At 52.0% G+C, this 12,961-nt stretch overlaps 1 protein-coding gene across 4 annotated transcripts in view; it reads left to right on the forward strand.

Annotated features, from left to right (window-relative positions):
- The window catches only part of ITGA3 (integrin subunit alpha 3), a 71,568-nt gene extending 61,323 nt beyond the window's left edge, over positions 1–10,245 (forward strand). For 3 of the 4 annotated variants that reach the window (XM_075580356.1, XM_075580355.1, XM_075580354.1), the window contains 3 exons: positions 7,166–7,312; positions 8,961–9,058; positions 9,703–10,245. In XM_075580356.1, coding sequence (XP_075436471.1) covers positions 7,166–7,312; positions 8,961–9,058; positions 9,703–9,979 — 522 coding nt within the window. In that variant the 3' untranslated portion in view covers positions 9,980–10,245. The remainder of the gene's footprint in view (positions 1–7,165; positions 7,313–8,960; positions 9,059–9,702) is intronic. The other variant, XM_075580353.1, reaches the window with a different exon arrangement.
- Positions 10,246–12,961: the final 2,716 nt, after the last annotated feature.

Here is a 12,961-nt window from a genome sequence, read left to right on the forward strand (position 1 = left end):
CCCACGCATCAAGGGCCCGGAGCCGTACCCAGGCAATACTCTAATACTCCAGCGCTGTGCCGAAATCCCACGCATCAAGGGCCCGGAGCCGTACCCAGGCAATACTCCAATACTCCGGCGCTGTGCCGAAATCCCACGCATCAAGGGCCCGGAGCCGTACCCAGGCAATACTCCAATACTCCAGCGCTGTGCCGAAATCCCACGCATCAAGGGCCCGGAGCCATACCCAGGCAATACTCTAATACTCCGGCGCTGTGCCGAAATCCCACGCATCAAGGGACCGGAGCCGTACCCAAGCAATACTCTAATACTCCAGCGCTGTGCCGAAATCCCACGCATCAAGGGCCCGGAGCCATACCCAGGCAATACTCTAATACTCCGGCGCTGTGCCGAAATCCCACGCATCAAGGGACCGGAGCCGTACCCAAGCAATACTCCAATACTCCGGCGCTGTGCCGAAATCCCACGCATCAAGGGCCCGGCGCCATACCCAGGCAATACTCCAATACTCCAGCGCTGTGCCGAAATCCCACGCATCAAGGGCCCGGCGCCATACCCAGGCAATACTCCAATACTCCAGCGCTGTGCCGAAATCCCACGCATCAAGGGCCCGGAGCCATACCCAGGCAATACTCCAATACTCCAGCGCTGTGCCGAAATCCCACGCATCAAGGGCCCGGAGCCATACCCAGGCAATACTCCAATACTCCGGCGCTGTGCCGAAATCCCACGCATCAAGGGCCTGGCGCCGTACCCAGGCAATACTCCAATACTCCAGCGCTGTGCCGAAATCCCACGCATCAAGGGCCTGGAGCCGTACCCAGGCAATACTCCAATACTCCAGCGCTGTGCCGAAATCCCACGCATCAAGGGCCTGGAGCCGTACCCAGGCAATACTCCAATACTCCAGCGCTGTGCCGAAATCCCACGCATCAAGGGCCCGGAGCCATACCCAGGCAATACTCCAATACTCCGGCGCTGTGCCGAAATCCCACGCATCAAGGGACCGGAGCCGTACCCAGGCAATACTCCAATACTCCAGCGCTGTGCTGAAATCCCGCGCATCAAGGGCCCGGAGCCGTACCCAGGCAATACTCCAATACTCCAGCGCTGTGCCGAAATCCCACGCATCAAGGGCCCGGAGCCGTACCCAGGCAATACTCCAATACTCCAGCGCTGTGCCGAAATCCCACGCATCAAGGGCCCGGAGCTGTACCCAGGCAATACTCCAATACTCCAGCGCTGTTCCGAAATCCCACGCATCAAGGGCCCGGAGCCGTACCCAGGCAATACTCTAATACTCCGGCGCTGTGCCGAAATCCCACGCATCAAGGGCCCGGAGCCGTACCCAGGCAATACTCCAATACTCCGGCGCTGTGCCGAAATCCCACGCATCAAGGGCCCGGAGCCGTACCCAGGCAATACTCCAATACTCCGGCGCTGTGCCGAAATCCCACGCATCAAGGGACCGGAGCCGTACCCAGGCAATACTCTAATACTCCGGCGCTGTGCTGAAATCCCGCGCATCAAGGGCCCGGAGCCGTACCCAGGCAATACTCCAATACTCCGGCGCTGTGCCGAAATCCCACGCATCAAGGGCCCGGAGCCGTACCCAGGCAATACTCTAATACTCCGGCGCTGTGCCGAAATCCCACGCATCAAGGGCCCGGAGCCGTACCCAGGCAATACTCCAATACTCCAGCGCTGTGCCGAAATCCCACGCATCAAGGGCCCGGAGCCGTACCCAGGCAATACTCTAATACTCCAGCGCTGTGCCGAAATCCCACACATCAAGGGACCGGAGCCGTACCCAGGCAATACTCTAATACTCCGGCGCTGTGCCGAAATCCCACGCATCAAGGGCCCGGAGCCGTACCCAGGCAATACTCTAATACTCCGGCGCTGTGCCGAAATCCCACGCATCAAGGGACCGGAGCCGTACCCAGGCAATACTCCAATACTCCAGCACCGTGCCGAAATCCCGCGCATCAAGGGCCCGGAGCCATACCCAGGCAATACTCTAATACTCCGGCGCTGTGCCGAAATCCCACGCATCAAGGGACCGGAGCCGTACCCAGGCAATACTCCAATACTCCGGCGCTGTGCCGAAATCCCACGCATCAAGGGCCCGGAGCCGTACCCAGGCAATACTCTAATACTCCGGCGCTGTGCCGAAATCCCACGCATCAAGGGACCGGAGCCGTACCCAGGCAATACTCCAATACTCCAGCGCTGTGCCGAAATCCCACGCATCAAGGGCCCGGAGCCATACCCAGGCAATACTCTAATACTCCGGCGCTGTGCCGAAATCCCACGCATCAAGGGACCGGAGCCGTACCCAGGCAATACTCCAATACTCCAGCGCTGTGCCGAAATCCCGCGCATCAAGGGCCCGGAGCCGTACCCAGGCAATACTCCAATACTCCGGCGCTGTGCCGAAATCCCACGCATCAAGGGCCCGGAGCCGTACCCAGGCAATACTCTAATACTCCGGCGCTGTGCCGAAATCCCACGCATCAAGGGCCCGGAGCCGTACCCAGGCAATACTCCAATACTCCGGCGCTGTGCCGAAATCCCACGCATCAAGGGACCGGAGCCATACCCAGGCAATACTCCAATACTCCAGTGCTGTGCCGAAATCCCACGCATCAAGGGACCGGAGCCGTACCCAGGCAATACTCCAATACTCCGGCGCTGTGCCGAAATCCCACGCATCAAGGGCCTGGAGCCGTACCCCGGCAATACTCTAATACTCCAGCGCTGTGCCGAAATCCCACGCATCAAGGGCCCGGAGCCGTACCCAGGCAATACTCCAATACTCCGGCGCTGTGCCGAAATCCCACACATCAAGGGCCCGGCGCCATACCCAGGCAATACTCCAATACTCCGGCGCTGTGCCGAAATCCCACGCATCAAGGGCCCGGAGCCGTACCCAGGCAATACTCTAATACTCCAATACTCCAGCGCTGTGCCGAAATCCCGCGCATCAAGGGCCCGGAGCCGTACCCAGGCAATACTCCAATACTCCGGCGCTGTGCCGAAATCCCACGCATCAAGGGCCCGGAGCCATACCCAGGCAATACTCTAATACTCCGGCGCTGTGCCGAAATCCCACGCATCAAGGGACCGGAGCCATACCCAGGCAATACTCCAATACTCCAGTGCTGTGCCGAAATCCCACGCATCAAGGACCCGGAGCCGTACCCAGGCAATACTCCAATACTCCAGCGCTGTGCCGAAATCCCACGCATCAAGGGCCCGGAGCCGTACCCAGGCAATACTCCAATACTCCGGCGCTGTGCCGAAATCCCACGCATCAAGGGCCCGGAGCCATACCCAGGCAATACTCCAATACTCCAGCGCTGTGCCGAAATCCCACGCATCAAGGGCCCGGAGCCGTACCCAGGCAATACTCTAGTACTCCAGCGCTGTGCCGAAATCCCACGCATCAAGGGACCGGAGCCGTACCCAGGCAATACTCTAGTACTCCAGCGCTGTGCCGAAATCCCACGCATCAAGGGACCGGAGCCGTACCCAGGCAATACTCCAATACTCCAGCGCTGTGCCGAAATCCCACGCATCAAGGGCCCGGAGCCGTACCCAGGCAATACTCCAATACTCCAGCGCTGTGCCGAAATCCCACGCATCAAGGGCCCGGAGCCGTACCCAGGCAATACTCCAATACTCCGGCGCTGTGCCGAAATCCCACGCATCAAGGGCCCGGAGCCGTACCCAGGCAATACTCCAATACTCCAGCGCTGTGCCGAAATCCCACGCATCAAGGGCCCGGAGCCGTACCCAGGCAATACTCCAATACTCCGGCGCTGTGCCGAAATCCCACGCATCAAGGGCCCGGCGCCATACCCAGGCAATACTCTAATACTCCAGCGCTGTGCCGAAATCCCACGCATCAAGGGACCGGAGCCGTACCCAGGCAATACTCCAATACTCCAATACTCCGGCGCTGTGCCGAAATCCCACGCATCAAGGGACCGGAGCCGTACCCAGGCAATACTCCAATACTCCGGCGCTGTGCCGAAATCCCACGCATCAAGGGCCCGGCGCCATACCCAGGCAATACTCTAATACTCCAGCGCTGTGCCGAAATCCCACGCATCAAGGGCCCGGAGCCGTACCCAGGCAATACTCTAATACTCCAGCGCTGTGCCGAAATCCCACGCATCAAGTGCCGGAGCCGTACCCAGGCAATACTCCAATACTCCAGCGCTGTGCCGAAATCCCACGCATCAAGGGCCCGGAGCCGTACCCAGGCAATACTCCAATACTCCAGCGCTGTGTCGAAATCCCACGCATCAAGGGACCGGAGCCGTACCCAGGCAATACTCCAATACTCCGGCGCTGTGCCGAAATCCCACGCATCAAGGGCCCAGAGCCGTACCCAGGCAATACTCTAATACTCCAGCGCTGTGCCGAAATCCCACGCATCAAGGGCCCGGAGCCGTACCCAGGCAATACTCCAATACTCCAGCGCTGTGCCGAAATCCCACGCATCAAGGGCCCGGAGCCGTACCCAGGCAATACTCCAATACTCCAGCGCTGTGCCGAAATCCCACGCATCAAGGGACCGGAGCCGTACCCAGGCAATACTCCAATACTCCAGCGCTGTGCCGAAATCCCGCGCATCAAGGGCCCGGAGCCGTACCCAGGCAATACTCTAATACTCCGGCGCTGTGCCGAAATCCACGCATCAAGGGACCGGAGCCGTACCCAGGCAATACTCTAATACTCCAGCGCTGTGCCGAAATCCCACGCATCAAGGGCCCGGAGCCGTACCCAGGCAATTCTCTAATACTCCAGCGCTGTGCCGAAATCCCACGCATCAAGGGACCGGAGCCGTACCCAGGCAATACTCCAATACTCCGGCGCTGTGCCGAAATCCCGCGCATCAAGAGGCCGGAGCCGTACCCAGGCAATACTCCAATACTCCAGCGCTGTGCCGAAATCCCACGCATCAAGAGGCCGGAGCCGTACCCAGGCAATACTCCAATACTCCGGCGCTGTGCCGAAATCCCACGCATCAAGGGACCGGAGCCGTACCCAGGCAATACTCTAATACTCCAGCGCTGTGCCGAAATCCCACGCATCAAGGGCCCGGAGCCGTACCCAGGCAATACTCCAATACTCCGGCGCTGTGCCGAAATCCCACGCATCAAGGGACCGGAGCCGTACCCAGGCAATACTCCAATACTCCGGCGCTGTGCCGAAATCCTACGCATCAAGGGACCGGAGCCGTACCCCGGCAATACTCCAATACTCCAGCACCGTGCCGAAATCCCACGCATCAAGGGCCCGGAGCCGTACCCAGGCAATACTCCAATACTCCGGCGCTGTGCCGAAATCCCACGCATCAAGGGCCCGGAGCCGTACCCAGGCAATACTCCAATACTCCGGCGCTGTGCCGAAATCCCACGCATCAAGGGCCCGGAGCCGTACCCAGGCAATACTCCAATACTCCAATACTCCAGCGCTGTGCCGAAATCCCACGCATCAAGGGCCCGGAGCCGTACCCAGGCAATACTCTAATACTCCGGCGCTGTGCCGAAATCCCACGCATCAAGGGACCGGAGCCGTACCCAGGCAATACTCCAATACTCCAGCGCTGTGCCGAAATCCCGCGCATCAAGGGCCCGGAGCCGTACCCAGGCAATACTCTAATACTCCGGCGCTGTGCCGAAATCCCACGCATCAAGGGCCCGGAGCCGTACCCAGGCAATACTCCAATACTCCGGCGCTGTGCCGAAATCCCACGCATCAAGGGACCGGAGCCGTACCCAGGCAATACTCCAATACTCCCGCGCTGTGCCGAAATCCCACGCATCAAGAGGCCGGAGCCGTACCCAGGCAATACTCCAATACTCCCGCGCTGTGCCGAAATCCCACGCATCAAGGGACCGGAGCCGTACCCCGGCAATACTCCAATACTCCAGCACCGTGCCGAAATCCCGCGCATCAAGGGCCCGGAGCCGTACCCAGGCAATACTCTAATACTCCGGCGCTGTGCCGAAATCCCACGCATCAAGGGCCCGGAGCCGTACCCAGGCAATACTCCAATACTCCAATACTCCAGCGCTGTGCCGAAATCCCACGCATCAAGGGCCCGGAGCCGTACCCAGGCAATACTCTAATACTCCGGCGCTGTGCCGAAATCCCGCGCATCAAGGGACCGGAGCCGTACCCAGGCAATACTCCAATACTCCAGCGCTGTGCCGAAATCCCACGCATCAAGGGACCGGAGCCGTACCCAGGCAATACTCTAATACTCCAGCGCTGTGCCGAAATCCCACGCATCAAGGGACCGGAGCCGTACCCAGGCAATACTCTAATACTCCGGCGCTGTGCCGAAATCCCACGCATCAAGAGGCCGGAGCCGTACCCAGGCAATACTCCAATACTCCGGCGCTGTCCAGCGTCAGACATCCCAGTATCAATAATATGGTGAGTGAAGATACACAAGGACGTGACACTTCACACAATACACACGGGTCAGGGGGTAGTGAGGGTATGTCACAGCTCCACTCCGACGGCTGTTTTGCCGTGAGGCTTCTTTTGGGAGCGTGGAACTAGCACATCCGTGCGCGCTCTTTAAAGGGCTCCAAATTCGCGCCAAAAATGAACTCACGACCAGCAACCATTCAGAAAATACTGAGATGAAGACGCGTCATCTGTTGCGATGCTCATGCGAGAAGAACTCAAAGGCACTAAAACTTAAAGAGACATACATGAATATACATAAAATAAAAGAAATGTGAGGATAAAAGCATAAGTACTAAGCGAAATGCTAGAAAACAGGCAATACTCCTATACTCCAGCGCCGTGCCGAAATCCCACGCATCAAGGGACCGGAGCCTTACCCAGACAATACTCCAATACTCCAGCGCTGTGCCGAAATCCCACGCATCAAGGGCCCGGAGCCGTACCAAGGCAATACTCCAATACTCCAATACTCCGTCTCCATGCTGGGCGCTTGCTATGCTGCCCCTCACCGCGCCCCGGTACACTGCCGGCCCTTACATTGAGCTTATTTCTAGCATACTTGGAGATGTTGGTGGTCCGTATTACCGTATCTGTGTTATGTTTACTCTGTGAGGGGGTCTCCCCTCTCGGGGGGGTAACGCGGCCTCCTCTCTTCCCCCCCCCCCCCCAGGATAATATCCGGGACAAGCTGCACCCAGTCCGTCTCGCCCTCAATTACTCCATCGTGGAGCGGGAGGCGAGGGGTCGGTCCGCCGTGAGGTCGCTGGATAATTACCCTGTGCTCAGCCAGGACCAGAGCAGCTACCAGGAGGTGGAGGTGAGTGTGAGTGTGTGTGCGAGGCTGGGGGAGTGTGTGCGAGGCTGGGGGAGTGTGTGTGAGGCTGGGGGAGTGTGTGTGAGGCTGGGGGAGTGTGTGCGAGGCTGGGAGAGTGTGTGGGCGAGGCTGGGGGAGTGTGTGCGAGGCTGGGGGAGTGTGTGCGAGGCTGGGGGAGTGTGTGCGAGGCTGGGGGAGTGTGTGCGAGGCTGGGGGAGTGTGTGCGAGGCTGGGGGAGTGTGTGCGAGGCTGGGGGAGTGTGTGCGAGGCTGGGGGAGTGTGTGCGAGGCTGGGGGAGTGTGCGAGGCTGGGGGAGTGTGTGTGAGGCTGGGGGAGTTTGTGTGAGGCTGGGGGAGTGTGTGTGAGGCTGGGGGAATGTGTGCGAGGCTGGGGGAGTGTGTGCGAGGCTGGGGGAGTGTGTGTGAGGCTGGGGGAGTGTGTGTGAGGCTGGGGGAGTGTGTGTGAGGCTGGGGGAGTGTGTGTGAGGCTGGTGGAGTGTGTGTGCGAGGCTGCGGGAGTGTGTGTGCGAGGCTGGGGGAGTGTGTGTGAGGCTGAGGGAGCATGTGTGCGAGGCTGCGGGAGTGTGTGTGCGAGGCTGGGGGAGTGTGTGTGTGCAAGGCTGGGGGAGTGTGTGTGTGTGTGTGTGCGCGAGACTGGGGGAGTGTGTGTGCGAGGCTGGGGGAGCGTGTGTGTGCGAAGCTGGGGGAGCGTGTGTGTGCGAGGCTGGGGGAGCGTGTGTGTGCGAGGGTGGGGGAGCGTGTGTGTGCGAGGCTGGGGGAGCGTGTGTGTGCGAGGCTGGGGGAGCGTGTGTGTGCGAGGCTGGGGAGTGTGTCTGTGCGAGACTGGGGTAGTGTGTGTGAGGCTGGGGGAGTGTGTGTGTGAGGCTGGGGGAGCGTGTGTGTGCGAGGCTGGGGGAGCGTGTGTGTGCGAGGGTGGGGGAGCGTGTGTGTGCGAGGCTGGGGGAGCGTGTGTGTGCGAGGCTGGGGGAGCGTGTGTGTGCGAGGCTGGGGAGTGTGTCTGTGCGAGGCTGGGGGAGTGTGTGTGAGGATGGGGGAGTGTGTGTGTGAGGCTGGGGGAGCGTGTGTGTGCGAGGCTGGGGGAGCGTGTGTGTGCGAGGCTGGGGAGTGTGTCTGTGCGAGGCTGGGGGAGTGTGTGTGAGGCTGGGGGAGTGTGTGTGTGAGGCTGGGGAGTGTGTGTGCGAGGCTGGGGGAGAGTGTGTGTGCGAGGCTGGGGGAGTGTGCGAGGCTGGGGGAGTGTGTGTGAGGCTGGGGGAGTTTGTGTGAGGCTGGGGGAATGTGTGCGAGGCTGGGGGGCGTGTGTGTGCGAGGCTGGGGGAGCGTGTGTGTGCGATGCTGGGGGAGTGTGTGTGTGCGAGGCTGGGGGAGTGTTTGTGTGTGCGAGGCTGGGGGGGCGTGTGTGCGCGAGGCTGGGGGAGCATGTATAAGACGGAGGAGAGAGCGTGAAACGAGGGAGAATGTGAGCGAAGTTGTTTGAGTGTGAGTGTGCATGTCCGTGATTAGATTTATTAATTAGGGGTTCAAATATTTCCTGGCAGGGGGGAGACACAGTGTAAATTAGGGGGAGAATTGTGGGCCCTCTTTCCCTGGCAGGGAAGGGGTTACGGGACACGAGATAACGCTGTGTATTACAGATCCACTTCCAGAAGGAGTGCGGGACGGATAACGTCTGTAACAGCAACTTACACATTCAGTACGAGTACCTATGGGAAAGCCAGGACCCGCTCCCGAGGTACACACCCTATATACCCCAACCCAGACATATCCATGGGAGTACAGGCACGCTAAGGCTTAGCACCCTCATATACCCCCTCCCTATAACTCCTCTTATTACCCCATATAACCCCTTCCTATAACCCCTCCTATTACCCCATATACCCGCTCCCTATAACTCCTCCTATTACCTCATATAACCGCTCCCTATAACCCCTCCTATTACCCCATATAACCGCTCCCTATAACTCCTCCTATTACCTCATATACCCGCTCCCTATAACTCCTCCTATTACCCCATATAACCCCTCCCTATAACTCCTCCTATTACCCCATATAGCCCCTCCCTATAACTCCTCCTATTACCACATATACCCGCTCCCTTTAACTCCTCCTATTACCCCATATAACCCTCCCTGTAACTCCTCCTATTACCCCATATACCCCCTCCCTATAACTCATCCTATTACCCCATATACCCGCTCCCTATAACTCCTCCTATTACCCCATATACCCCTCCCTATAACTCCTCCTATTACCCCATATAACCCCTCCCTATAACTCCTCCTATTACCCCATATACCCCCTCCCTATAACTCCTCCTATTACCCCATATAACCTCTCTCAGCCCTGTGACCTCTGACCCCCCCCCCCTCCCCGCAGAGTGAACGGGACCCAGATCCTGCGTTACAACCCCGACGTGAACAAGTTGAACCTTCAGGTGACGGTGACCAACGCCCCCAGCGCCACGTCGGAGGGTGACGACGCCCACGGCGCTGTACTCAACATCACTGTTCCTCCCCAGCTGGTCTACGCCGCCGTCCGACCCGTGAGTCTCTGGGTTTGTGGGGGGGAGGCCCTGGGGTTTGTCATCCCGTTAGGAGGTACGACAAAAAGGAAAGTGCTGGAAGCGCTACTGCTTACAAACAATATGTGCTGAACAAGCTCCTCACACCACACGCAGCACCTATCATCTGAGTTCTGACTCCAAAAGACTGTTCATGGTCCCAAGGTTCAGCAAAGTATCCGGCCGCTCCTCCTCTTACCGTGCACCCCAAAACTGGAACAGTCTGCCGGAGACTCTCACAGCCGCCACCAGGCTAAGTTCTTTCATAACTAAAGCTGGCTCACATTTTAACCTGGTCTGTAACTGTTACACACGCCTATAACATATATTATCTGTAACTGTTACATACGCCTATAATATATATTATCTGTAACTGTTACATACGCCTATAACATATATTATCTGTAACTGTTACATACGCCTATAATATATATTATCTGTAACTGTTACATACGCCTATAACATATATTATCTGTAACTGTTACATACGCCTATAATATATATTATCTGTAACTGTTACATACGCCTATAATATATATTATCTGTAACTGTTACATACGCCTATAACATATATTATCTGTAACTGTTACACACGCCTATAATATATATTATCTGTAACTGTTACATACGCCTATAATATATATTATCTGTAACTGTTACATACGCCTATAATATATATTATCTGTAACTGTTACATACGCCTATAACATATATTATCTGTAACTGTTACATACGCCTATAATATATATTATCTGTAACTGTTACATACGCCTATAATATATATTATCTGTAACTGTTACATACGCCTATAATATATATTATCTGTAACTGTTACATACGCCTATAATATATATTATCTGTAACTGTTACATACGCCTATAATATATATTATCTGTAACTGTTACACACGCCTATAATATATATTATCTGTAACTGTGTCATATACGCCTATAATATATATTATCTGTAACTGTTACATACGCCTATAATATATATTATCTGTAACTGTTACATACGCCTATAATATATATTATCTGTAACTGTTACATACGCCTATAATATATATTATCTGTAACTGTTACATACACCTATAATATATATTATCTGTAACTGTTACATACGCCCATAATATATATTATCTGTAACTGTTACATATGCCTATAATATATATTATACGCCTATAACATATATTATCTGTCACTGTTACATACGCCTATAATATATATTATCTGTAACTGTTACATACGCCTATAATATATATTATCTGTAACTGTTACATACGCCTATAATATATATTATCTGTAACTGTTACATACGCCTATAATATATATTATCTGTAACTGTTACATACGCCTATAATATATATTATCTGTAACTGTTACATACACCTATAATATATATTATCTGTAACTGTTACATACGCCCATAATATATATTATCTGTAACTGTTACATACGCCTATAATATATATTATACGCCTATAACATATATTATCTGTAACTGTTACATACGCCTATAATATATATTATCTGTAACTGTTACATACGCCTATAACATATATTATCTGTAACTGTTACATACGCCTATAATATATATTATCTGTAACTGTTACATACGCCTATAATATATATTATCTGTAACTGTTACATACGCCTATAATATATATTATCTGTAACTGTTATATACGCCTATAATATATATTATCTGTAACTGTTACATACGCCTATAATATATATTATCTGTAACTGTTACATACGCCTATAACATATATTATCTGTAACTGTTATATACGCCTATAATATATATTATCTGTAACTGTTACATACGCCTATAATATATATTATCTGTAACTGTTATATACGCCTATAATATATATTATCTGTAACTGTTACATACGCCTATAATATATATTATCTGTAACTGTTACATACGCCTATAACATATATTATCTGTAACTGTTATATACGCCTATAATATATATTATCTGTAACTGTTACATACGCCTATAATATATATTATCTGTAACTGTTACATACGCCTATAATATATATTATCTGTAACTGTTACATACGCCCATAATATATATTGTCTGTAACTGTTACATACGCCTATAATATATATTATCTGTAACTGTTACATACGCCTATAACATATATTATCTGTAACTGTTATATACGCCTATAATATATATTATCTGTAACTGTTACATACGCCTATAATATATATTATCTGTAACTGTTATATACGCCTATAATATATATTATCTGTAACTGTTACATACGCCTATAATATATATTATCTGTAACTGTTATATACGCCTATAATATATATTATCTGTAACTGTTACATACGCCTATAATATATATTATCTGTAACTGTTACATACGCCCATAATATATATTATCTGTAACTGTTACATACGCCCATAATATATATTATCTGTAACTGTTACATACGCCCATAATATATATTATCTGTAACTGTTATATACGCCTATAATATATATTATCTGTAACTGTTACATACGCCTATAATATATATTATCTGTAACTGTTACATACGCCCATAATATATATTATCTGTAACTGTTACATACGCCTATAATATATATTATCTGTAACTGTTACATACGCCTATAATATATATTATCTGTAACTGTTACATACGCCTATAATATATATTATCTGTAACTGTTATATACGCCTATAATATATATTATCTGTAACTGTTACATACGCCTATAATATATATTATCTGTAACTGTTACATACGCCTATAATATATATTATCTGTAACTGTTATATACGCCTATAATATATATTATCTATAACTGTTACATACGCCTATAATATATATTATCTGTAACTGTTACATACGCCTATAATATATATCATCTGTAACTGTTACATACGCCTATAATATATATTATCTGTAACTGTTACATATGCCTATAACATATATTATCTGTAACTGTTACATACGCCTATAATATATATTATCTGTAACTGTTACATACGCCTATAATATATATTATCTGTAACTGTTACATATGCCTATAACATATATTATCTGTAA

Source organism: Ascaphus truei, chromosome 23, assembly GCF_040206685.1.
Source record: "Ascaphus truei isolate aAscTru1 chromosome 23, aAscTru1.hap1, whole genome shotgun sequence".
Lineage (NCBI taxonomy): Eukaryota > Metazoa > Chordata > Amphibia > Anura > Ascaphidae > Ascaphus > Ascaphus truei.